This window comes from Cebus imitator, unplaced genomic scaffold (assembly GCF_001604975.1).
Source record: "Cebus imitator isolate Cc_AM_T3 unplaced genomic scaffold, Cebus_imitator-1.0 Scaffold96, whole genome shotgun sequence".
NCBI classification, from domain to species: Eukaryota; Metazoa; Chordata; class Mammalia; order Primates; family Cebidae; genus Cebus; species Cebus imitator.
In genome coordinates, this window is record NW_016107411.1 from 5,717,565 (window position 1) to 5,743,544 (window position 25,980).

General features: G+C 33.4%; 1 protein-coding gene across 6 annotated transcripts in view; it reads left to right on the top strand.

The window, feature by feature from the left end:
• SLC16A7 (solute carrier family 16 member 7) overlaps positions 1 to 25,980 on the top strand; it is a 174,417-nt gene that overhangs the window by 92,796 nt on the left and 55,641 nt on the right. For 5 of the 6 annotated variants that reach the window (XM_017536285.2, XM_017536286.2, XM_017536284.2 and 2 more), the window contains 2 exons: positions 10,236 to 10,367; positions 21,562 to 21,808. In XM_017536285.2, the coding sequence (XP_017391774.1) occupies positions 21,592 to 21,808 (217 nt within the window). In that variant the 5' untranslated portion in view covers positions 10,236 to 10,367; positions 21,562 to 21,591. The remainder of the gene's footprint in view (positions 1 to 10,235; positions 10,368 to 21,561; positions 21,809 to 25,980) is intronic. The other variant, XM_037741250.1, reaches the window with a different exon arrangement.

The following is a 25,980-nucleotide window of genomic DNA, read 5'->3' on the forward strand; positions in this document are numbered from 1 at the left end:
TTTTTTTTTTTTTTTTTTTTTTTGTCCCTGCTACCCTACTGTTATGGCCTTATTGCATCCCATAGTAACCTTTTAAATGTAGCTAATTATCACCAACTCATGCTACCAACATCATCTCCAAACCTCTTTTCCCAGAGCCCCAAATACATTGTGTACATTTTCTGCATTTGAAGATATCAGGGAAAAGTTTTACCAAATATTTTGCCATTCTTTAGCATAACTTGCCATTTTTCTAAATTATTCTAACAGATTCCTCACTATTAGTTCCCCATCCTTGTAGCCAATAATATGTTTTTCAGGGTTTTGTTTTATGCACCCCAGCTCAGATTTTGTTATTCTGTCAAACAGCTGTAATCTCTTTGGGCTTAAAGTAACAGATATTTATCTCTTGCCCGTGCTGCTTAGGCCCTAAGCATGGCTCTGGTTAGTTCTGCGGGGGCTCAGCTAAACAGGAAACATTTTCTTATTTTCAGAGATCCATGCTAAAGGGACATGTTCTTATTTTGGAAAGCAAGGACTCGTATAAGAGCAAAACAGGCAAACACATTTTAAACATACTCTTGGACATGGCCTATACTGCATTGGCTTACATTCCATTGACAAAAGGAAGTCACAGGTCCAAACCCAAAGTGAATGGATGGGGGCTATACTTTGCCTACAGAGAAATATGACAAGCATGAGTAGGGGACAAATAAGCATGAAAAGAAAATAAAATCTACCAATTCAGTTTACTCATAAGTGTATGGTAGAAGAAAGACCTGATAACTTTATTAAGTTCCTATGAAATTTAGAGTCTTTCCCTTCAAAATGGCTCTTTGATCCTGATTATTGGTATTATTTTCTGAATCCAGTGAATGGTTAATGTTCTGTGGGTTCCAGCTTTCATTTCCTCTTACTGTTTTGGCAATTACCAACCAGTTGAGCATCTCCTAAAGTCATTGGGAAAGTGCATATTTGGAATGGTGGAGGCGGAAAACCCGGACAAGTGGCCATAAGGAAAGCAAATATTAGAACAAGCAAAATACAGGAGGGTGGAGAAGGAGTGGCAATTTGACCACTTTAAGTAGTTCTTGAATGAAAAGTAATAAGATGGTAGGAAGTGTGTGGCTTTTAATTCACTAAGAAGATAGGTCTAGAGTGAGACAAATACTGTGGTAGACCTTAAGACTTTAAACGAGATATTTGACATCTTTGAATTTTATTTTCATTGCCTGCCAAATGAAGGTAATAGCTACAACATAGTATTATTATGAGAAAATGCATATAAAATTGTTAAGTGTCTTGCTCATTGATACTTACCTGTACCATAGCATGTAGCAGCAAATGTTATGTATACAGGCAATTGGTAATCAGGAAATATTATTTATAAATAAATTTTTGTGTGGTGTCTGTGAGTATCCTCTTTACAAATTTACAATTATGCAAGAGTCTCATAATTTCATTTAGCTATTACTAAAAATAAATCAATATAAAACAAAAAAAAGAGAAACTAAAAAATGTAGTAAGATTTCTAAATAAAATACAGCTTCTAGTTTCATTGTATTGCCTTACAAAAGCTATATTTGAATCAGTTGTAGACTAGTTATACAAGCAATCTGTTTTTAAAGCAGACATAAAAATCACATTAGGGCAAATAAGTAAATGTGTAATATTAACTTAAAGTACTTTATAAATTATGGCATTATAGTGGTATTGTACCAAATTCGCATAATTAAGGATTTATAATTTTTTCTGCAATCCTTATCCTAATTCTATAGCCTATGTTTATGGTTTTTTTACGTGTATCTTTTATCACATATTTGGAATTTTGCTATCATACATGTTTATATCACTTTTTAAACTGAACATTATATAATAAATACTTCCCTTTTTATTATATACTTTTCATAATCATTATTTAATGTATGTAGAATAGTTTATCAAGTGAATGACAGCAATATATACAACCACTTCTCAGAGTTGTCATTTAGATTAGTTTTCCCATATTATAAGTATGATTACTCAAGGGAGCTAGGGGAAGGGTCATAGAATCACAAGGCTATAGCTAACAAAATGTTGAGTGACAAAGAGATGTGTCATAGATGGAACTAAATATTTTCAGGATTTTAAAAAGAGCAACGTTTCACAAATAAACTTCTGTTATCAGGCTGGCAAAGGAGTCCATAGATCAGGGAAACATACCTTTGTGAAATGGAAGATCGTGTTTCTCGATGTCTGTGGCCAGGTTGGTTCACCTTGCTGCAGTACTTTTCTTAATCTTGCCCCAATGATACTGTATTTTTAGAAACCTTTAGGGATTCTAGCATCCTTCTGAATCTCATAATTGATATCAGGAGATCCTGTGGATTTATTTGATTTTTTTAAAGGGGCATTTTAATACAAAAGTCAGAAAGGTATTATCTGGCCATGCAATCCTCCTAGAAGCATCCAGGATTTTTTCTTCTCTTCTTCTGTAGTGTCAGTTAATGATCTATTGCTTTCAAATTGAGAAAAGAGTCAAAACACCAGACAATCTTTGGAGACTAATGCAAAATGGAGGATCCAAAATCTCTTAAATATAATTGTTTTTTTTCCTAAGTTGAGAGGTGAGAAAAGTATTACAAGTGGCTTCCACGCTATGCTCTAAGGAATTCTAAACTTTTTAGGAAGAACCCAGGGACCATTTCAGGAATCACGAGATGCTGATAGGTGGACATCTAGGCTGTTTATGACACTCCCAACCCCATAAACCAGAGTAGCTGGTTTGCATAGTAGGACTCTGAGTAAGATTCTGTTCCTAGAAAGGATTCTGTGGCTTTAAAAACTTTAGAAGGAGAAAAACAAAAACAAAACTGGACATAAACACACTGATTGTTAACATCCTCTTTCATTGTAGAGCCATAGATATGGTTTCCATAAGCACTCTGGGAGAGAAGAAAAGACTGCAAACATGCCAACATGTAAAACACTCAGATAAGTTTTTCCCAAAATGACATAGATCAACCATTGTAGAAGACAGTGTGGTGATTTCTCAAGAATCTAGAGCTAGAAATACCATTTGACCCAGCAATCTCATTACTGGGTATATACTGAAAGGATTATAAATCATTCTATTATAAAGACACATGCACAAGTGTATTTATTGCAGCACTGTTCACAATAGCAAAGACCTGGAACCAACCCAAATGCCCATCAATGATAGACTGCATAAAGAAAATGTGGCACATATACACCATGGAATACTATGCAGCCATAAAAAAGGATAAGTTCATGTCCTTTGCAGGGCCATGGATGAAGCTGGAAACCATCATTCTCAGCAAACTAACACAAGAACAGAAAACCAAACACCACATGTTCTCACTATAAGTGGGAGTTGAACAATGAGAACCCATGGACATAGAGAGGGGAACATCACACAATGGGGCCTGTCGGGGATGGGGGACTATGGGAGGGATAGCATTAGGAGAAATACCTAATGTAGGTAACAGATGGATGGGTGCCGCAAACCACCACAGCATGTGTATACTTATGTAACAAACCTGCATGTTGTGCACATGTACCCCAGAACTAAAAGTATAATTAAGAAAAAAAAAAGTATGGGCTGATTCCTCTTTTCAGGAGTGACCACAATGTTCAGCACTGTTTAGGCTTCCCATGTAAGGGAAGAAAAAAAATTTTTATTTCTATGCTTTCTTAGCTGCAACCCCAGTAACTAAAGACAGATTAACAAGAGAAAAACAAAAATAAGTTGTATTAAAACATATACCTCATTATACATGGGAGATGCCCAGAGAAACCTCAAGGAGGTGGATTCGAATTTAGGCTTAAATACCATCGTCCACTGATAAAAAGAAAGAAGGGCATGGGAGGGCCAGTTATGAGGAGATGCCTAGGAAAAGCAGATAAACAATGATAACCTTTATTACACAGATTAAGTCCATGCCTCCTTTTTTGATAAGTCTCTAGTGATTTAGTTGTCCTCCTCTTCCCGGTACCAAGAGACAGACACCATTAAAATAGAAATTTTCTTTATAGATATAAATTTCCCTCACAAAAAGTGGATTGACTTTCAGAGCTGCTTCTGTGTCTGCTGGTTCTTAAAATAATCAGCTCAAAATTATCCTTTCGGTAAAGAGGCATATTCTGGAGTAGCATATTCTGGTCTTCTGTAACCACTAGATAATATCTATAAGCAAGGATCTATTTCTCTTTCCTTAAGTATAATGAAAATTTAGCTACAAGGAGAGAAACATTACAAAAAAAGATAAGAACATTTTATATTTAATATGAACAGAAGTACAACTCACAACCAAGTAAACAATTGCCTCCAGACATGGGTGGGGAGGAGGGGGCTGACTGAAGTCTCATACTCATGTCTCTTTGTGCCTGATAAATTTTGCAGACCTCATATAGTTCAAATTGCTCTGAGCTATTTTTCTGTCCTCAACATAAGTAGTCTTTCTGTGTGTACAATTTAAAATAATTACATTCTATTCTACATTTTACTTTTTAAAAAATTTATTACACTTTTAACAACATTTCAGCCATATCAGTGCATGTAAATCTGCCTATTCCTTTTATAGTTATATGATACTAATAATTTTTTATAAATGTACAATTCATACATTTTCTAGTGACTTTCATTTTGCCACAGTGATAAATGACGTTCCCCTGGACATCATGTGTCTTTGCATACCTGTGCAGTTGTTCGTACAAGAAGAACAGCCTTCTAGTGCAGTTGCTTGGTCAATGGCTTTTTTTTTTTTTTTTTACAAGAAAAAACAATGTACCATTAAATTTATTCAAACGTGTAAAGCCTAATTTATATACATTTAAGATCTGGAAAAGAAATATATTAACATCATTAATTTAACCTCTTAAAATGTATATAATGTTTTATTCTATGACATTGTGTTTTCTTTTTGTTTTTTTTATGTATGTGTGTGTGTGTTTTCTTATACTTTAAGTTCTGCGGTACATGTGCAGATCGTGCAGGTTTGTTGCATAGGTCTACACCTGCCATGGTGGTTTGCTGTATCCATCCCCCCATCATCTACATTGGGTATTTTTCCTAATGTTATCCCTCCCCAATACCCTCAATCCCTGCTATCCTTCTCCTAACCCCCTCACCCCCTCAGCAGGCCCTGGTGTGTGATGTTCCCCTCCCTGTGTTCATGTGTTCTCATTGTTCAATGCCTACTTATGAGTGAGAACATGTGGTGTTTGGTTTTATGTTCTTGTGTCAGTTTGCTAAGTATGATGGTTTCCAGCTTCATCCATGGCCCTGCATAGGACATGAACTCATACTTTTTGATGGCTGCATAGTATTCCATGGTGTATATGTGTCACATTTTCTTTATCCAGTCTATCACTGATGGGCATTTGGGTTGGTTCCAAGTCTTTGCTATTGTAAACAGTGCCACAATAAACATACGTATGCATCTGTCTTTATAATTGAATGTTTTATAATTCTTTGGGTATGTACCCAGTAATGAGATTTCTGGGTCAAATGGTATTTCTAGTTCCTTGAGGAATTCCCACACCATCTTCCACCATGGTTGTATTAATTTACACTCCCACCAACAATGTAAAAGTGTTTCTATTTCTCCAAATCCTCTCCAGCATCTGCTGTCTCCTGATTTTTTAATGATCACCATTCCAAATGTCATGAGATAGTATCTCAATGTGGCTTTGATTTGCATTTCTCTAATGATGAGTATGATAAGCTTTTTTTTCATGTGTTTGTTGGTTGCATAAATGTTTTCTTTTGAGAAGTGTCTGTTCATATCCTTCGCCCACTGTTTGATGGTTAATGCCTTTTATAAACGAGTCACTGATACTACTATACTACTTTCCTGGGGCAGTCATAACAAACTGCAACAAACTTGGTGTCTTAACACAATAGAAATGTATTCTCACATTTCTAGACATCAAGGTAAAGACCTACATTTCTTAAAAAGGCTCTATGGGAGACTCTGTTCCATGCCTCTTCTAGCTTCCAGGTACAGTTGGCATTCCTTGACTTGTGTTCACATAACTTTCTGCTCGGCCCTCATCTTCACATCCCATCTCCTCTGTGTCTTCCCTTCTGTGTGTCTATCTCTGAACTCCCCCTGTCTCTTTTTGTTATAAGGATAGATGTGATTGCATTTGGGGCTTGCCTGGATAATCCAGGATAAGATTCTGTCTCAACATCCTTAATCTATACACATCTTTTGTCATGTAAGATAATATTACAGGTTCTGGGGCTCCAGCCATGGATGTAGCTGGCATTCAACTTACTATAACTGCTTTTTTCACACAGTTCTGCAGTCTGAGTACATCTCATCCAAAATGCTTGAGACCAGGTCAGGTGTGGAATTTTTCACTTGTGATGCCAAATAGGAACTAAAAAAGTTTTGGATTTTGAAGCATAATTTTTTGATTTTTTGATTTGAGGATGCTCAACCTGTATTAGAAATCAGGGGAATTGTTTGGTATGGGAGGTCCACTTCCAATTATTCTTAGATAATTACATACTGGTTTATGTTATTTTTTTCTAACTTGCTCATTATAAAGCATCTTCAGTTAGTTTGATCCTTATTGCCAATTAGTATTCTCAGAGTCATTTAACTACTGCAATAGTTTAGTCTAAAAGTCGGTTTTGTGTTACTGACATTTTGTGGGGTATGCACTATTGATATCTTTCTTGTCTAGGTGTCAAGGTAAATTAGTCAATAGGATTTAAGAGATGGTCCACTTTGAAGAATAAAATAGCCTCTCAGGATTAGAGTCCAATTTTAATTTAATTACATGTTGGAAAAGAAAAGATTTGGTTCAATGTAATTTCTGTTGTAAAATTGGGTGAATTGTCACCTAAACTTAAACACTGTACATTAATTTGATGTTGCTGTATCCTTTTGCAGAAAAAAAGGAAATAGTGATAAAAGCAGACAATTATTCTTTGAGAACATATTAATTCATTTAGGTGAAAACATAGGCCACTTTATAAGTAGGATGTAGAAAAAAACTCATGCTTTAACTATAGGGCGTCTCAAGGAATTTATAGTGAAATTGATAGTCTTCTAAGAACTATTGATTAATTTGGGAATTAGTTTGCTGTGTACATTATTTCTGAACTGTATTTTTAAATATAAACTTCTGGATGGCATGGCATATTGGTAAGACTTCATAGAATTGAGGCATGTTGATTTAGGTTTGGGAAGTTGAAGAAAGATTATTCACAAAATAAAGGAACATTCTAATATTCTATGGGACTGAAAGAGCCTTGAGTATAACACTATACTCTAGCCATGGATCATCACTAATAATTTCTAATAATTTCATTACTCCTATGTCTTACATATTTTTTCCATCGTCTAATCAACTCACATTGATTCTAGATGAAAAGGGAAAGTTATTGGGCTTCAGTCCATCCCACCACATAAATTGTTGAATAACACTTGCAAATTGCTCTTGTTAACAGTAATATTATGTTGGAGCCTGTACACTCAAAAATATTATGAAAGCACAGATGTAAATAAGCTGGAAAGATGATGAATTTCAAAAGACTTTGAAAGATAGTTGTAGTTTTTGAATTCCAAAGATAAGAATATGAATTCTGATGGACAAGACCATCAGAATGGACATGTGCAAGAACTAAATAAAACTGAAGGAGTATACTTTTACATGGAAAGAGTTAGCTTTCACGTTGTTATGTTAAAGTGGAATCAGCAACAAAGTCCCAAATAGAAAAATACTAGTTGTGGTAGCAATTTGGTCACCTACAAAACATTATGCTTAGAAAATTCACTTTGCAATTCTGATCCTTTATGCCCTCATCTATAAAACACGATTCAAAATACCAGCTCCTTGGAGTTCAGGGAATTATGAAAATAAATTATTTGAATTTTTAGAAAAAAAGAAAAGCCCTAAAACATTGTTTTTTTTAAAAATGTACCCCGTTATATAAGTAAAGCCCATCATAAAACATATGGCATATATGTAATTACTAAGGAATAAAATTAGCATATAGCAAAGCCCAACTTCTGGCTATAATAATTAAAGCTACTTTTACAGAGGGAGTAAGCTTTATGCCTACTTGGACTTCAGGAAGCAGTCCTCTAAATGGTAGTTTTTCCAAATTGAAGGAAAACGTCATTGGCTTAAGGATTATTGGTTTTCTACAGGCTTTGTAGTCAGACACATAAACTCTAAAACACTACCTTTAAAAAAAACCTTTTAAACCACTTTAATGGGTTATGATTTACATTAAAAAGCTGTACATAATATATACAACCTGGTTAGTTTGGAGATAAGCATACACCAGTGAAACCATTACTACGATCTATGCCTTAAATATATCCATTCCCAAAAGTTTGTTCCTGCCTTCTTTATTTATTATTATTATTTTTTGAAAAGAACACAACATAAGATCTACCCTTATACCACATGGTTTAAGTGTACAATATTGTTAACTACAGGTAGTATGCTGTACAGTATGTCTCTAAGATCTATTCATCTTGCATAATTTTATCTTTGTTTTTTTTTTACTAATTCTTCCTCATTTTCCTCTTCAAGTCCCTGGAAACAACTATACTATTCTCTGCTTCTGTGTTTTCTCATCTTTAAATAATGTTTACACTAAAAAACACTAACTTTTATTTTTAAAACTAAAGATTAGTAAATATGTTGTATGAGTGTATCTGCATAAATGCATATGAAATATATGATGATAGTTTAATATATGTAAAGAAAAGGATGTAACATAGACTACTATAGATATAACTATCAAGCAGAGTTTTCCTGGATTATTTATCCATTTGTTTAAAGAAACTCTGGATGTGAGTTAGTCTTTCTGGGAGAAAATGGGCCAATTATTTAAGGTGCCGTGAAATTTTACAGAAATGTTGGTGAGTCTATAGAATTTTGACTTGTCAAGGTCTCTTTTGTCTGGTCCCTGTGCTGGCCTGTGTAAATTATATTAACTATTTTTATTTTCTTGGAGGGCTGCCACATGGAGCCTGTATAAATTATGAGTATAATTAAGCACATAGACTGGAATATCAGAAGCTAATTTTTAGGTATGTCTCAGTCTCTCTTCTGAGGCTTTGCCTTGAAGCCTGGGAAGTTCTCCGTGCCAGAGGAAATAGATGGAAAATACATTTTCTCAATATATAAAAGTTTTCTACCTTTGGATGAGCTGGTTACTTGGGGTGGGATGGAGCTGCTATTCTTGAATTACCCAGCTTTAAAAAGCCACAGACGGCTCAGAAGGCTCTTGGTAGGACCAGAGCTGATGTGTGAGCCTCTTCTCACTGCTCTTATCCCAGGCCCAGGAGAACCATTTAGTGTGAACTCTTCATTCCTAGCACAAGTTATACCTTCAGTTCCATCCTTATGAAGTTCTCAGAGTTTATCCATGCCTTTTAAGCTTCCTTACGCATCTTCTTTCTAGTCCCTACCCACCATTTCTCATGGACTTGGCATGTAGACCACACTTTCCTCGTCCTCTCATACAAACCTCATTTGACCTGGTGACTGGGTTGCCTTTGTTCGGCACTTTAGAGTAGGTGGCCCTGGATATAAGGCAGACATTAGTTATTTAATTGAAAATATTGACATTTTTTAAGTTTTGAGCTAGGCAAAGAAAGCCTTGGTCCAAATAAAACAAACTCTTAGGTACTAAATTCTATATATTTAGCACCATATTTAAATTGAAACAAGGATATTTGATGCATTAGAGATTTGGCATATTTTTCTATCACCCCAATCTGATTAGGGAGTTTGAATTCTAAATCAGAAGATCTCTAAAATAATTTGTGTTTCTTTCTTAAATCCCAGTCTGTCTTATTATCATACTGATAGTATTTCTAATAATTATATTTTAATTTTTGTTTTTATTTTCATTGTCAATGGATATTTAATTTATTTAATTGAATTTTGGAGAAAGTTATTTAAATGAATATAGGTAATTATTTAAGTGAAAGACAGTAAATGCCAATAAATTTTCTTCCTTTTAAATATAGGCTTATCATCTACTTTTTTAAAAAAAAAACCTGATATTTAAAATCTTATACTATTTTATTTTTTTCTCATGTGTTTGGTCATTTTAGCCATATCTTAGAAGTTCTATTATTGGATTGAAAAAGATATATTCAGTTTTGCTAATTATTAAAAGATTTTCAAAATTATTGGGCTGATTTAAAGGCAGTGGCTCTGATTAGGCATGTTGAATTCAAATATGCATGTAACAATTTGTTTTTCTATTTCTTTAGATAATCCAAAATCTACTCTACCTCCATTCCTTTGTATTGCCTTCAAATATCACGCTTCAAGGTATAGTGACTAGGCTTAAAGATTTCACATATAATCCAAAGAAATCTGTTCAAGTGGACATCTATCAACAGGTAAATCTATGCTTTTAACTCTGTTTTTCTTGGCTATAATTACAAATAAAAGAAACAATGCACAACAGATACAAATTGCATTAAAATATTACAGAATTGTGCACAGGAAAAAAGTCATGAAGCCAATGAGTGTGTATGACTTGGATCTTGACTACTGGTCAATTCAAGAGTCACTAACAAGGAAGAGGTGACAATGTTGGAATTGGAAATTTTGGAATTGATTGGATCTGGGTCTGTTTTCTAATGGATCAGTTAACAGGTCATAAGATATCATTTTATATGAAGAAAAACAAAATAAGTAGTAGATAAGAAAATACAGAAGTGTATGAGTGGTGCCTTACACCTGAAACATGCAATTATTATTAAAATCAAGGACATATGCTGAAAGCAGAGAGTAAAGTATCATGAGAAATAAAATGCCTAACTGCAGAAAAAAAGTAATACAAAAACAGAAAAGATTGTGGAGAAAAATGCTTAATCATATGTTTTTTATTTAAAGACAAGGAAACTTTTGAAAGGAATGATTTGTGTAGCATCTGAGAAAATAACTTGACTTCTATAACAAAGCAGGAACAATTTAAAGTTGACAGTTCAGAGAACGAACATGCAGTACATTAGAAAAACATGAATTTAATAGGGAATATAAATCAGAATTCCTAGGTGATCTTCCTTCAGGTCAGAATCTAGAGAAATGTGAAACGGTTGATTATCTTTGGAAGGCTAATGTGCAGGTCAACTATTGTCATTTAAAAATTTTAAAGAAAGAACATATTTGTGCATTAAAATATGTCTATGGCGATGATTGACACTTAGAGACGTTGAATATGTAGTTGTGTGGGTGCATGTGCACAGGTGTGTAGGTGCACATGTGTGTGTCTGAGATAGAAAAATTGGAGGAGTCAAAGGAAAGGGCTGGGAGTGTACGCCATTACTATACATTTTCATGTCTTTCCGTTTTTCTGATGCTTCTGTTTTCTTTTTTGTTTTTTTGTCCTGTTTTGAATTTGAATCATGGCCTCATCATTTACTTGTATATACCATAGTCAAGATGCATTTAGCAAATACTGCTTTCCTTTACTTTTCATTTCAGATGTCATGTAATGCTAATCTCTTTTCAGGCACGTATATCATAATTGCTACCAGCGTTTGCCATTGTATTACTGCCCTGGTCTAGAAAGGACTGGTTAAAAAAAAAGTCTGCCTCAAACAAATATGTCTGGCCCTAACATTTTATTTTGATTTGTTCCTCTTTAACTTCATTACAAAACAAACCTGAAACTTCATACTTACAGAGATAAAATGACAGCAGTTGGCCTAATGGGTGAAATGTTTTTTTTTTTTTCTTTCCAAGCTCAAATATTCATAGCTATTTATTAATCAGTTTATCTTTTATTTACCCTATTATATGTCAATAGCTATACTGAGAACTTGGGATACAATAATTGACTTGTTATCTTAGAATCTGATGGGAAAGAAAGATATTGGATAAATTATTAGAAATATTATTTGAAGGCAACAATATTGTAGATGTTTCCAAATTATTCATTGGGAGAATGAGGAATTTGGAGCAAAATACTGTTTTCCTATGTTTCAAATAGAAATCAGAACTATAAGAAAAGGACTTATTACAGTAGGTCATAATATTGAGACAAGATAAGAATCTATACGTTCCTGAATTTTTTTTGAAATAATTTAGAGAGTATTAACCAGTGAAATAGTGTTTAAACTGATCACGCAACTATTTATGACTTTTTAAAGAAATCCAAATAAATGAGAAATTCAAATCTTAGAAGTGTACTTATATATAGTACATTTATTTTTATTAAATGTATATACATAAAAATATACACACATTGAATATACATATATACAGGTAAATATTTACTGGCTTTGTTGTTTCATCAATTCTAAGAAGCACATGATTTCACATTTTAACGTCTTTGAAATCAGGACATTTTACACTGGATGGCATGTTATGATCATTGTTGCTAAGGTGGCAGGAATGGCAGAGTCACGGCTTATGCCTATGCACATTTTAATGATTGTTTCTGATCATTATTGAACAGTTTCAATCTTTTGATATTCCAGTCAATAAACCATTTGTGGACCATTAGAGGAAGGAATATAAGTTTTGTTGTTCACTGAATATCTTCTGTTGATATTTTCTGGTAAGATGAAGAACATCAGTGTCAAAATTTAAAGTGGTGTAAGCAGCTTGAAAGAAATTCCTAGAAATGGTAATGGAGTACTTTGTAGAAATGCCAAACTGTGGATGCTCCTTATAGGCCAGAAGAGGATACTGTGTAGGAAAACACAGCTACTGCACACTGTGATTCAAAAAGTGATTCAGAAGAACCATAATTCAATTGTGAAAATATTTAGCAATATTTAATGAGTTGGAACTCATTAAATTTTTTTCTTTTAGTACACATTTATACATGTAATTTTGATATAACTTAAAATTGTCATTTTCAATTGGACAAAATGTGTATAACTGAAACATGTATATAACTGAAACTATAGCAGAGTATTCACCAATATGTCTGCAACAGTATACTCTAGTGTTAGGATTGTGGGTGATTTACATATTTTTCTTTATGTATTTTTTTACATTTTAAATTGCCAATTACTATACAATTGGCAAATGATAGTTGCTGATTTTAATCTTTAAGTGAAAATTTATTTTACATTTGTAGAGTAATTACTGAAGTAGAAATATAATGCATTAACTTCCAGATTTTAGAAGGACAAGTTGGAAGCTTTTTTCCTTTGGTGTAAACATAATTAGTAAAACACAAGAATTGGTATTTACAGAATAGCTCTAACTACATGAAAAGATACTCAAAATTATTAGTACTCACAGAATGTAAATTAAAACCACAATGAAAATTTTCATGTCTACTGCATTAGAAAAAAATTTAAAATTATGCATCGGTCAGGATATGTGGCAAGAACTCTTATGCACTGCTGGTATCAGTGTAAGTTTCTACAATAAATCTTCTGTAGTTCCTATCCAGTGTCTCTAGAGAATGATTTGCACAAATGCCCCAAGAGAGGAAAGTACAGGAATGTTCACAGGAGCTAATGACATCTAACTGCAGACAGTCCAAATCTCTATACATACTTGCGTATGGGTTACATATAAATATAGATACATACACATGTATATTCAGAAATGAAATATGTTCAATCCTTATGAGTGATTCCATATTTGAGAATTTGCATATCCACAGAAATTTGTGATTCACAGCACTTTCACAATCATTTTCTGACATGCACAAAATAGCAAAAAAATTTGTCATGCAACACTTATATTCGCAGCTGAGGTCAAACAAGGCAAGACTCTGACTTCTGGTTTTAGTTCTCATAATATAAACCAGTATTCTTTCTGCAGTCTAACACCATGTTTTTCACATTTTGTGCTTTTTGTTGATGATCTTGCTGTTTAAAATATTCCCTAAGAATAATGCTGAAGCACTGTCTAGCATTCCTTAGTACAAGAAAACTGTGAAGTGTCTGATAGAAAAAACAATTGTGTTAGATAAGCTTCATCCAGACATGTGTTACAGCACTATTTGCTATAAGTTCATCGTCAGTGAATCAGGAATATGTATTAAATAAGGTGTCTTTAAACAGAAACACACATAAGACAAGTTTTATATTGATTGGTTGATGAAAATGTGATCAGAGTCTCACAGAAATATAACCTTGTTTTCTACTATGTGCAGCAGTTCAGCATTTGCTGATTTAGTGTTCATGGTGACTTGATAGAACACGACTTCAATGAATAATGAGAAACGACTGGACTGTACAACATCAGATTTATAAGTCTATGTACATCTTGTGTAAATGTAAAATTATAATAAATTAAAAATGTTTCCAAGATTACATGTCATATGCATATTAATATATGCATATAATATATAAAATTTAATATATATTTGAAATAGTAATAATTTTATTAAATAGTTATTTAAAATATTAATAATTAAAATTTGACTCTGACCTATACATTTTACATTTTAGGTAATGCAAATTTTATATAAAATATGATATATTTAGTTTATGTACTACATATAAGTTTACATATACATATACATACGTGTGTGTATGGTAAAAATATAAATAACATTATGTTAAAAGCCATAATACAATTTGGGATAGTTGTTGCCTTTTGGTAGAGAAAGAGTGATGTGATCAGAGAGGACACACAGGCGATTAGATTAATAATGGCCATTGCTATTTTCTGAAGATCCTAAAATTATTTAATATTTTTAGAGAAACTCGGGAGTATTTCACATTCAGCATCAACTATGATTTATTGCACACTTAACAATGTACAGACCACTAAGCTGAGGCAAGCATACACTATTTCATTTAATCCTTATACTACTCTTGCGAGGTAGGTACTCTTCATGCAGTTTTTTTTTTGTCACTCGAAAGATGAGATTGTCATGCAAATTTCACTTTAAGATTTGGCTTTTTGCAATGGGGAAAGGATTCCCTATTTAATAAATGATGTTGGAAAAACTGGCTAGCCATGTGCAGAAAGCAGAAACTGAACCCCTTCCTGACACCTTACACTAAAATTAACTCCAGATGGATTAAAGACTTAAACATAAGACCTAACACCATAAAAACCTTAGAAGAAAACCTAGGCAAATCCATTCAGTACATAGGCATAGGCAAGGACTTCATGACTAAAACACCAAAAGCATTGGCAACAAAAGCCAAAATAGACAAATGGGATCTAATTAAACTCCACAGCTTCTGCACAGCAAAAGAAACAATCGTTAGAGTGAACCAGCAGCCAACAGAATGGGAAACAATTTTTGCAATCTACCCATCTGACAAAGTACTTATCTCCAAAATCTACAAAGAACTAAAATAGATTTACAAGAAACAAACAAACAAACCCATTGAAAAGTGGGCGAAAGATATGAACAGACACTTTGCAAAAGAAGACATATATGAGGCCAACAAACATGAAAAAATGCTCATCATCACTGTTCATTAGAGAAATGCAAATCAGAACTACATTGAGATACCATCTCACACCAGTTAGAATGGCGATCGTTAAAAAGTCTGGAGACAACAGATGCTGGAGAGGATGTGGAGAAATAAGAACACTTTTACACTGTTTGTGAGAGTGTAAATTAGTTCAACCATTGTGAAAGACAGTGTGGCAGCTCCTCAAGGACCTAGAAATAGAAATTCCAGCCGGACATGGTGGCTCACACCTATAATCCCAGCACTTTGGGAGGCCGACGGGGGTGGATCCCGAGGTGAAGAGATCGAGACCATGCTGGTCAACATGATGAAACCCCGTCTCTACTAAAAATACAAAAAATTAGCTGGGTATGGTGGTGCACGCCTGTAGTCCCAGCTACTTAGGAGGCTGAGGCAGGAGAATTGCTTGAACCCAGGAGGCAGAGGTTGTGGTGAGCTGAGATCATGCCATTGCACTCCAGCCTGGGTAACAAGAGCAAAACTCCATCTAAAAAAAAAAAAAATTCCATTTGACCCAGCAAGTCCATTACTGGATGTATATCCAAAGGGTTATAAATCATTCTTTTATAAGGATACATGCACACGTATGTTCACTGCAGCACTGTTTACAATAGCAAAGACTTGGAACCAACCCAAGTGCCCATCAATGATAGACTAGACAAGGAAAATGTGGCACATATACACCATGGAATACTATGCAGCCATAAAAAACGGTGAGTTCATGCCCTTTGTAGGGACATGGATGAATCTGGAAACCATCATTCTCAGCAAACTGACACAAGAACAGAAAATCAAACACTGCATGTTCTCACTCATAGGTGGGTGTTGAACAATGAGGACACATGGACACAGGGAGAGGAGCAGCACACACTGGAGTCTGTGGAGGGGACCTAGGAGAGGGACAGCAGGGGATGGGGAGTTGGGGAGGGATAACATGGGGAGAAATGCCAGATATAGGTGATGGGGATTGTGGCAGCAAACCACATTGCCACATATGTACCTATGCAACAATTCTGCATGTTCTTTACATGTACCCCAGAAAGTAAAATGCAATGAAACATATATATGTGTGTGTATATATATTATATATATATAAAATATATACACACATATATATAAAGAAATAAAAAATTGAATACATTAAAAAAAAAAGATTATCAATCAATTGATAGGAAAGCTGTGAGGTAGGAAGGAAGAGTCTGCATCATCAAATTTAAAGGCAGAGGCTAAAAAGCTCAACCACTGAAGATGAATTCAAGATGAAGATGTGGTCCAGTATGTTTCAGCAATAGTGAGAAGAGCCCTGGGTTGGAGATCCGCTTCTGCTCTCTAACTAATTATGTGACCCTGCAAAGGTTATTAAATCTCTGCCTGCATTGTTTTCCTTAAAAAAAAATTGGCTTTTTAAAGTTACAGCTTCTATGTTAAATGTAATATAAGACATGGAATTTGGCAAGCCACATATATGTTTTTTCTCTTTAAAAATGTAATTTTCAGATCTCATCTTCACTCATCTTTATTGTATATATTATTTTAAGAAAAATTAGGATAATAGATAATTTGTCTAGTCATATTAATCATGCCATTTAAATGTAGTCATCTGTCAATGCTCTTAATTACGTTATAAAGTAAATATAGGTATTATCCTGTTTTTACAGTCGAAACCACAGACTCAGTTTTATTACTTTACTAACTGTTAAAGAGTAAATGACAGAGCCAATATTCCAAGCCTTTGAAGCTCTTATGCTTAATTTTCATGCCGCAAGATAAAGCCATGTAAAGGAAAATGAGGCTTAACTGTACAATTTCATAATAAACTAGAATTTTAGAAAATAGAATTTTATATATATTTGAACTTATATGCCCATTAAAAGGCATATATATATTATATTAAATATGTAATTAAATATATAATATATATATGCCTTTTAATGGGCATATAAGTTCAAATTATTTTAATATAAGAGTGATATTTTTCTTAAGTTGGGGCATATTTAAATGCTGAGAAAATTCTAATTCATAAAATTTATACCAGTGTTGACATCTATTTATTGTATGAGCCTACACACACTCTTTGCTTTCCTATGGGCATAGTTTCCTGTCTGTAAAATGGAAATCCCAACATCATTAATAAGTTTCAGTATCTGTATTTATATCATGATTTGAATATTAATAAATTACAATATTTGTATTGATATTATTTTAAAATATGGGTTTAAGATTGCTTGGAAATGTTACTTATGATCTTCGAAGTAAGTGAAAAATAAATCATCCAGTTGTATTTCTCAATGTTTACTATAGCAGATGTGATAAAAATGACAATAGTTTAAACTCATGAATTAGTAATAAAAGAGGGTTTAGTTTCCTTTATGCAAGCAGGAAAACTGCAGAGTGAGGACTTTGAGCCTCATAACTGTTTTTACATGCTGATTATACAACAAAGTGTAGTTTACCACATAAATGTCCTTTGGTATTTCTTCAGTATTCTTCTAGGGTTTCTTTTGTAAATTTTCAAGCAATAAAATAGGTACTTTAAAATATTGAAATAAAATTTAGTAATATAGAGACTCAGATTCTTTAGCCAACTTTCAAATTTCTTTTGCTATTTTCAGCTGGTTTCATTAATATTTACAATATTTATTTCCTTTTATTTTTTCCTTAAATATTATACATCTTCAAAGATACTATTTCCAATGCACATGTGCTGTAAACTCATCAAGTTAGGTTAACTGATGACCAAGGAGAAATAAACCTATCTTCAAATTAATAGATGAATAGATAGAAGACAGATAATTTTTCTGTTTCCAAGAAAGCAAAAATGATTACAAAAGCAGACTGTACACATACTGAAGACATACAAACCATCTCAAAATAATTCTTGAGAGGTGTGGTGTTTAGGGTTGATTTTAGCAATTTTAGCATTTGCACAACATTAACTTATAGAAGTGGCTTTGCCCCGATGATTGTGATTGGCTGGGATCGACATTATTTGCATTATTTGTTTATGGTTAAAGCCTTTCATCTGACCTTGTCACTATAGTTTCCATGACATTTTTTTTTGATAGGCTTCTGACATACAAATGTATCCAATGGAAATAATCTTTCAAGTTATTTTCTTCATTTTTTGAAAATCAGATACCTTTGACCATTTTGATCCATAAAAATAATATAGATATGCAAAGAGGAGATAATAAAAATGCTGAGTTTTTTTCCTCCATAAATTGCATTATACTCCATAGTCTTATTTCTAATTCTATTTATATAATTTGTAAAGTCAGCTGTGATTAGTAAAATACAGTCCCTGCCATTACTATTTCACTTGGGTCAGGTTTCTCAATATTTCTGAAATTTGTCACATATAAAAAAATAGAAAAAATACCTTAAAGGTTTTTGTTGAAACAAAACTGAATAGAGGGGATACTTACTAAAGATAAAAGCATTTATTTAGCATAATAAGTACACAATATTTATTGAGATCCCTTTATCCATTTTTGTATACCTATATATTACATTATAGGTTACTTTTAGTATCATGCATTAATTCAGTAAGACGAGTAATTTAAACTCTTGAAACTATTCCATCAACTTAATGCCACTGTATCTACTGCCATATTTTGTCTGTGTGTATTTAGTCAGGAATAACTTTAAATTTACTTTATTGTATTTTCTTGGAAAAATCAAAAGGATTTGCCTTTCTCATACCATTTAACAATTCCCAAAATTTTTTTCACTACATTGTCTAATAGAATTGTAGGTATATTTATCATTTATACCAGTACTTCCTGTAAAAGAATAATTTGAGACTGCTTTTAAAAAAATAAACAGATATCAAAGTCTCACATTGTACCCATAAATATTTAATAGATACAAGTAAATATATAAAAATGTTAATTTTTAATATACGATTATATAAATAAGATGTAAAATATAAGAAAAAACAAAACGATTAAAAAGGATGTATTTTCTATATAAATTATTGTGGCAATTAAAAGTCTTATTTAGCTATTTCATTTTAGTGAAAAAAAAATTTTAGGGATAGGGCCTCTCTCTGTCACGCAGGATGGAGTGCACTGGCTCTATCGGAGCTCACTGCATCCTTGAACTCCTAGGCTCAAACGATCCTCCCCTTCAGCCTCTGAAGTAACTGGAAACTACATGTACACACCACCACACCCAGCTAATTTTTAAGATTTTTTTTTGTCAAGCGGTGGGTCTCACTATGTTGCTTTGGTGTTGAAATCCCAGACCCAAGATATCCTCCTACCTCAGCTTCCCAAAGTGTTGAGATTACAGGTGTGAGCCGTCACTCCCAGCCTTATTTGGCAACTGTGTTTTATACTTTTTGTATTTTACATACTGTGTAAAAATTGTATAGCCAAAAGGTGAAAATTAGTAAAAAAGGCAATTAATTAAAAAATCATAATGTGAAAAAAGCAGTGTTCACAATTGTATCTGTAATTTGTAGGATCACCACATTATTTCAATTAATCAGAAATCTTTGAATATAGAAAAACAATGAAAAGAAATATGAAAAATTATTAATAACTGTGTTAGGATACAAGAAAAGTTTGGAGAGCCCTCTTTTATAATATAACTTTATAATGTTAGAAATTAAAAGAAAGAAAATGTAGTTGTTGATCGAATTCAGGAGTAGCCAGATAGATCTGCCATTTGTGACAACATGGATAAACCTAGAGGACATTATACCAAGTGAGATAAACCAGACACAGAAAGACAAGTATTTCCTGATCTCATTTGTATGTGAAATCCAAAACAGTCAAATTCACAGAAGCAGAGAACAGACGTTGGTTACCAGGGTTAGGGAAGTGAAGAAACAGAGAGATGTTTGGTAAGGGGTTCAAAGTTGCAGTTTTGTAGGATAAGTATAGTCAGTAATACTGTATAATATACTGTAAATTTGCCAACAGTGTAGATTTCAGGTGTTCTGAGCACAAAAAAGAAAAGCGGTAACTCTATGAGGAAAGGGGTATATTAATAAGGGTAACTGTAGTAATCATTTTGCTATGAATATGTATAACAAAGCATCATGTTTTATAACTTAAATATATTTTATTTATTTATTTATTTAGAGACAGAGTTTTGCTCTGTCACCAGGCTGGAGTGCAGTGGCACGATCTCAGCTCACTGCAACCTCCACCTCCCAGGTTCAAGTGATTCTTCTGCCTCAGCCTCCCGAGGAGCTGGCACTACGAGCGCGTGCCACCACACCCAGCTAACTTTTGCATTTTTAATAGAGTTGAGGTTTTGCCATATTGACCAGGCTGGTCTCAAACTTATCCTTGCAATCCACCCGCCTCGCCCGGCCTATAATTTTTATTTTTAAAAAATAGTGGGGGCTGGGTGCAGTGGCTCTCATATGTAATCTCAGCATCCCAGCATTTTCGAAGGCTGAGGAGGGTGGATCACCTGAGGTCAGGAGTTCAAGACCAGCCTGGCCAACATGGTGAAACCCCATCTGTACCAAAAATACAAAAATTAGCCGGGTATGGTGATGCCTGCCTCTAATTCCAGCTACTAGGGGGGCTGAGGGAGCAGGATCACTTGAAGCTGGAAGGCGGAGGTTGCAGTGAGCCGAGATTGCACCACTGCACTCCAGCCTGGGCAACAGAGCGAGACTCCATCTCCAAAAAAAAAAAAAAAAAAAAAAAAAAAATAGTGGGTTAGAATTTCTCTACAATCATCAAAAAGGGTAGACAATAGAAAGCAATGAAAAAAGCCAGTAGATCATGTCAAAAGGCTATGCAAGCATCATTTCATTCATTGGCCTAGGCTTAAACAGGAAGGAAAAATGAGATCTTAAGTATTGATTAATGAGGTTAAAACAACTGGTAACTGAAGTAGAATATGTATGAGATATATCTTAGAGATATGTCTGATGTATAGTGTAACATGGTACTTCAGTTCAGATCTAAATTCTTAACTTCATTTTGAGTAATTTTTGTTTCAATAATCAAATTAAATTCTTTCAATATTTAGCCTATAATAATCAAAGATATATAACTTGCATCAATTTTTTGGTATATATTCTGAGTATAAGTATGAAAAATATTCATGAAAAATCGTATTTTAGTTTGAACTAGAAAATACTATATTAGTCACTATCAAGAGTGGTAAACAAAAGGGGAAATAAAGTTTAAAGCATTATTTCATTTTTTTAATATATGTTACTTGAATTTCCATTAGAGGAGCAGAAATGCCACCAATGTCAAGTGCCCCGCCTCTGCATCCACCTCCAGATGGAGGATGGGGCTGGATTGTGGTTGGAGCAGCTTTTATCTCCATTGGATTTTCCTACGCGTTCCCCAAAGCCGTCACCGTATTCTTCAAAGAAATTCAGCAAATATTCCATACTACCTACAGTGAAATAGCATGGATATCATCCATTATGCTGGCTGTTATGTACGCAGGAGGTAAGCTTCTTGCAATAAATAGAATCCTGAATTAAGAAAACAATTCCTTCATGTCACAATGTTTTACATATTGCGTCTTGGTATATTAAAACCCCATTTTTATGTTATAATCACTTAAAACCAATCAAAAGTATAATTAGAACTGAACTTTCAATGATTTTAGTGATTCAACATCTTGAGCTCTTCGCTTATAATTGAGTAGAGGATTTGTTTGAATAAGCATTTGTAAACACAAAGCAAGATTTACTAAATTATGGAATTTCCAATTGAAGCTACTTCATTTAGTTTGAAATAAAGTCCACGTTATAGTGCTCGTGTCATTTTTCATTGTTGCTACCTCTGGTAGAAATGCTTTCTTCTGAATGAGAAGGAAATTTAAGTTGCTGACAGTTTAGAAGCACAGAAAGTACATCACTTTAAGCTGCAAAATGAAGGGTTAACATGTACATTCTAGACCCATTCAAATTTGTGTGATTGAAATAATTATTTATCTCTATAAGACTCATTAAATATGACATATTCTTAATTTAAATGGTTGCCTGACAATTATCTTATTACATTCTATGTTCAAATTAGGGTATGAGTCATGAAGGATAATGCATAAATCAAAATACCATCACACTTCTAAATGCTGAAAAAATTGGAATTACTAGTGCCTTATTATGTCACTTATTTTCTTTAAGTCAATCCCAATAGCAGACCAGACCATCTTATAGAATCTTTTGAAAGTCATTACTTAAAATATATGTCTTTTAGAGTTTTTATTTTTCAAGCGGATATTTGACTTTAAAGGATAGATATAGACTCGGACTATAGTAATTTAAAGAAATTATATCAATTATCTTCTGCAATTTATTATTTTTCAAGTAAGGATAATATGGCTCTTAGTTATGGAGATGTAACATTAGCATAATATCCAGTATTTATTAATATTTACTTTCACCCAAGGCCTAAGTACTTAATATGTGTGATATGACTTAATCCTCTTAATGATCCATGAAAAACGTGTTATCTTCTCTTTATTCCATAGCTGAGGAAATAGATAAAATAGCTCTCCCAAGTCAAACAGCTTGTTAGTGGCAAATAGAGACTGCAGCTCCAAGCATTTAATACCTATGGTCTCTGACTTTCTCACATCTTTCTCTTTACATCTAAAGAGTGACAGAGCCAGGTCTGGCCCAGGCCTTCTATAAACCTGATTTATTATTGTTTCCACTTCAGTTCAGTGGCTTGTATACTATTTCTACCAACATCATTTGTTCAGTGACATAATTATTCTTTAGAACATTATCTTTTTGTTGTACTACAAAGGTAAACATTTGATCCTGAAATAATTCTGTGTGTGTGTGTGTGTGTGTGTGTGTGTGTTTATGTGAGTTGGTGTTGGAATGTGTTTTCTACTTTTTGTATATAGTGATTTTGTATTAATACAGCATATGTTTCCCTTATCCATTTGGTTAGGTTAAACATGCATTTTTTTTCCCCAGTATCAAAAAGTGTCCTTTAAATGCTATTTGGGCATGTCAATTAAAAATTCTGCTTCTAACATACATTCTGTGAATCTCCTTTGGACAGTTGCTTTATAGATTGTAAGAATGTTATTTCTTGTGACTATAGAAACTGTAGGTATTGTAGAGTAGATATTCCTCTATCCTGTGGGTCAGGTCTTGTTTAATGATGCTTAGCTAGAGCAGCACATAGTCATCTTGACTTGAGCTCCAAAAGGCGCTCATATTAAGATATGTAGGGTTTTTTTTTTTTCTTCTTAAATACAATTCAAACAGTCTTTTCTAGTGAATTAATATGGGTCCAATGAATTTTGTCTTCAGGTCTTGTATAGTCATAATTTCTTATTGAGCAGAGAGTTGATACTCATCAGTAGGAGATAATTTTATATAGTGTTTTAGTTAAGTCAGATCTTAATTTACTTTCTCTATTCGTTTTCAGACCTCAGTGTCTCAAAGACTTATTCCAAATGATCTTACATGCTGTAAAACAATACATGTTATTTCTTGCTGAAGCAATATTTCAACAGGTGGTTATTTCATCACTTAAGGCTTTGTATATTGTTCCCTAAATCTGCTCCATCTGCTGGACAAAGACTGAAGGCAGACAGCATATAAGATCATATGGAATATTTTAGATGGTAGGCCTGGAAGGAATAAACATTATTTCTGTGTATATTCCATTGATCAGAACTCTTATACTGCCCTACCCAGAGTCAGGGGGCATGGATGCTGGGAAATGCAGCCTTCCTAAAGGAAAAAAACAGAAATACATAACATCCAGCCAGTCCAAGACAGAGCTCGATATCTCAACATTCACCATAGAAAAAAAAGCGTGCGTTTATAGACTTGCCATGGTCATAGGACAGCACTCCACCCTCTGGCTGGATCCAAAAGGAACATTAGAATAAACAATGGCATAATTAACTTTTTCAAACCACTAAATCTCAATATGAAATTATAATAAGTAAATAACCATACTATATTTACTACAGATAAATATTTTAATTTTATTCATACTTTTTTCTATTTTAATATATGGTATAAATATAAATTTTTAATATATGGTATAAATATATGGTATAAAAGCACAAAAGAACTCTTGAAATTCATGAAGAGAATGGTAGTTTGTTAAAACAGTTATAAATTTGGGAAAAGCTGCCTTAAAATTTTTAGGGTAATAGATAAATAAAGAATGTCTAAGTTAAATATGAATAAGGATTTTATGTATCCTTGTTTTGTGAAAGTAATTCTAGATACATACAAATTCTTAGTATGTAGTAATTGATGATGGTTATATCTAGGTGAGATACAAGTAAGTACTTGAAATGTTACCTAAAGTCCTCTGTTATCAGGGCTAAAATATGTAAACATATTTTATCTCTGGCCATGGAGAAAAGTCAGGAATTGCAGAAGTTCTGCTCACCTTTGGTCCTTCTTTTAAAACTGGAAAAACAATTCTAGGCCCATTGTCTAGTGAATGAAATGTTTTTACTTGCCATGTCCGCTGTTGAATATAGATCTTATAAGTTTACATAGTTTGTTGGAAATAACATCTATGTCTTACTCTGATAATTAGTTTCTAATCTTTTAACCAAAAAATTATTGGCACATTTAAAATTATAATCCGATGTGGAAACAATTTTCTTAATGCGGATGCAGATAATTTTTTCAGAAACATATTAACTATTTAGAACAAAAAGTCTAATATAGTCAGTTAATCTAAGACACAGGTATTAGTCTTGTTACACTGCAGTTTTTCTTCAAGTGTGGTCTATAGAATGCTTTGCTTCTGAATCATGAATCTTGTTAAAAATGCAGTCCTAGGCCTTATCCTAAATCCCCTTTTATAAGGATTTCTGTTGCTAGAGTTCAGAAACTTGAATTTTAACAAGTGTCTCTGAAAACAACTTCACTTTATATACAACATAGGGGTTCACGCTTGTAGAAGAAAATCAGTATTTGATTTAAAAATACTTAAATTTTCTTCTAGTATGTGAAATATCACTATTTATAGGAGTCTATTAGATTGATGATTATAAAATAAATTTAAAGACCATAAGGTGAAAAGGCATAGTTTACTGTAAAGTATAATGAGTCTCTCTAGCAAGTAGCTGAAATATTCTGTTCAACTCAATGCTAATTGCATTAGCCTAGAGAACACCTAAGATCTGACACACTCATTAGGGCTTAGCACTCAACCTATTAATCACTACTGTGGGGTCACTGAGTAAGACAGAGCGTGTTCAGAGTCTTGGCCTGTGATGTCAGGACTGGAGTCTCTTGTAGTAATTAGTTGGCATCTGGGCTTTGGTAGCAAAGTATTATCTTCCCTTCTGATGTCTGAATTAAAAATGAAACTAATAAAAGGTATGCAGGAAGGATGGAAAAGAATGCAAATTATGTTTATACCTTACTTCATCCTTAGAATAATGGCATTAAATTACAGCAACCCATCTGGATGTCCATATGTTCTCCTGGAGGTCTAGCAAATTTTAGCAAATAGGTCAAACAGCATGGTCACCCCATTAATAAAGCACTAAGTAGAGGCAGAAAACACATGATAATTTAAACTTTCTACACTGTTTAGAAGGACATTGGGTTTTATTTCGTAAACAGTGATTACATAGGATTATCTTTTAGTGCAATATTTTTTTTGTATTCCAT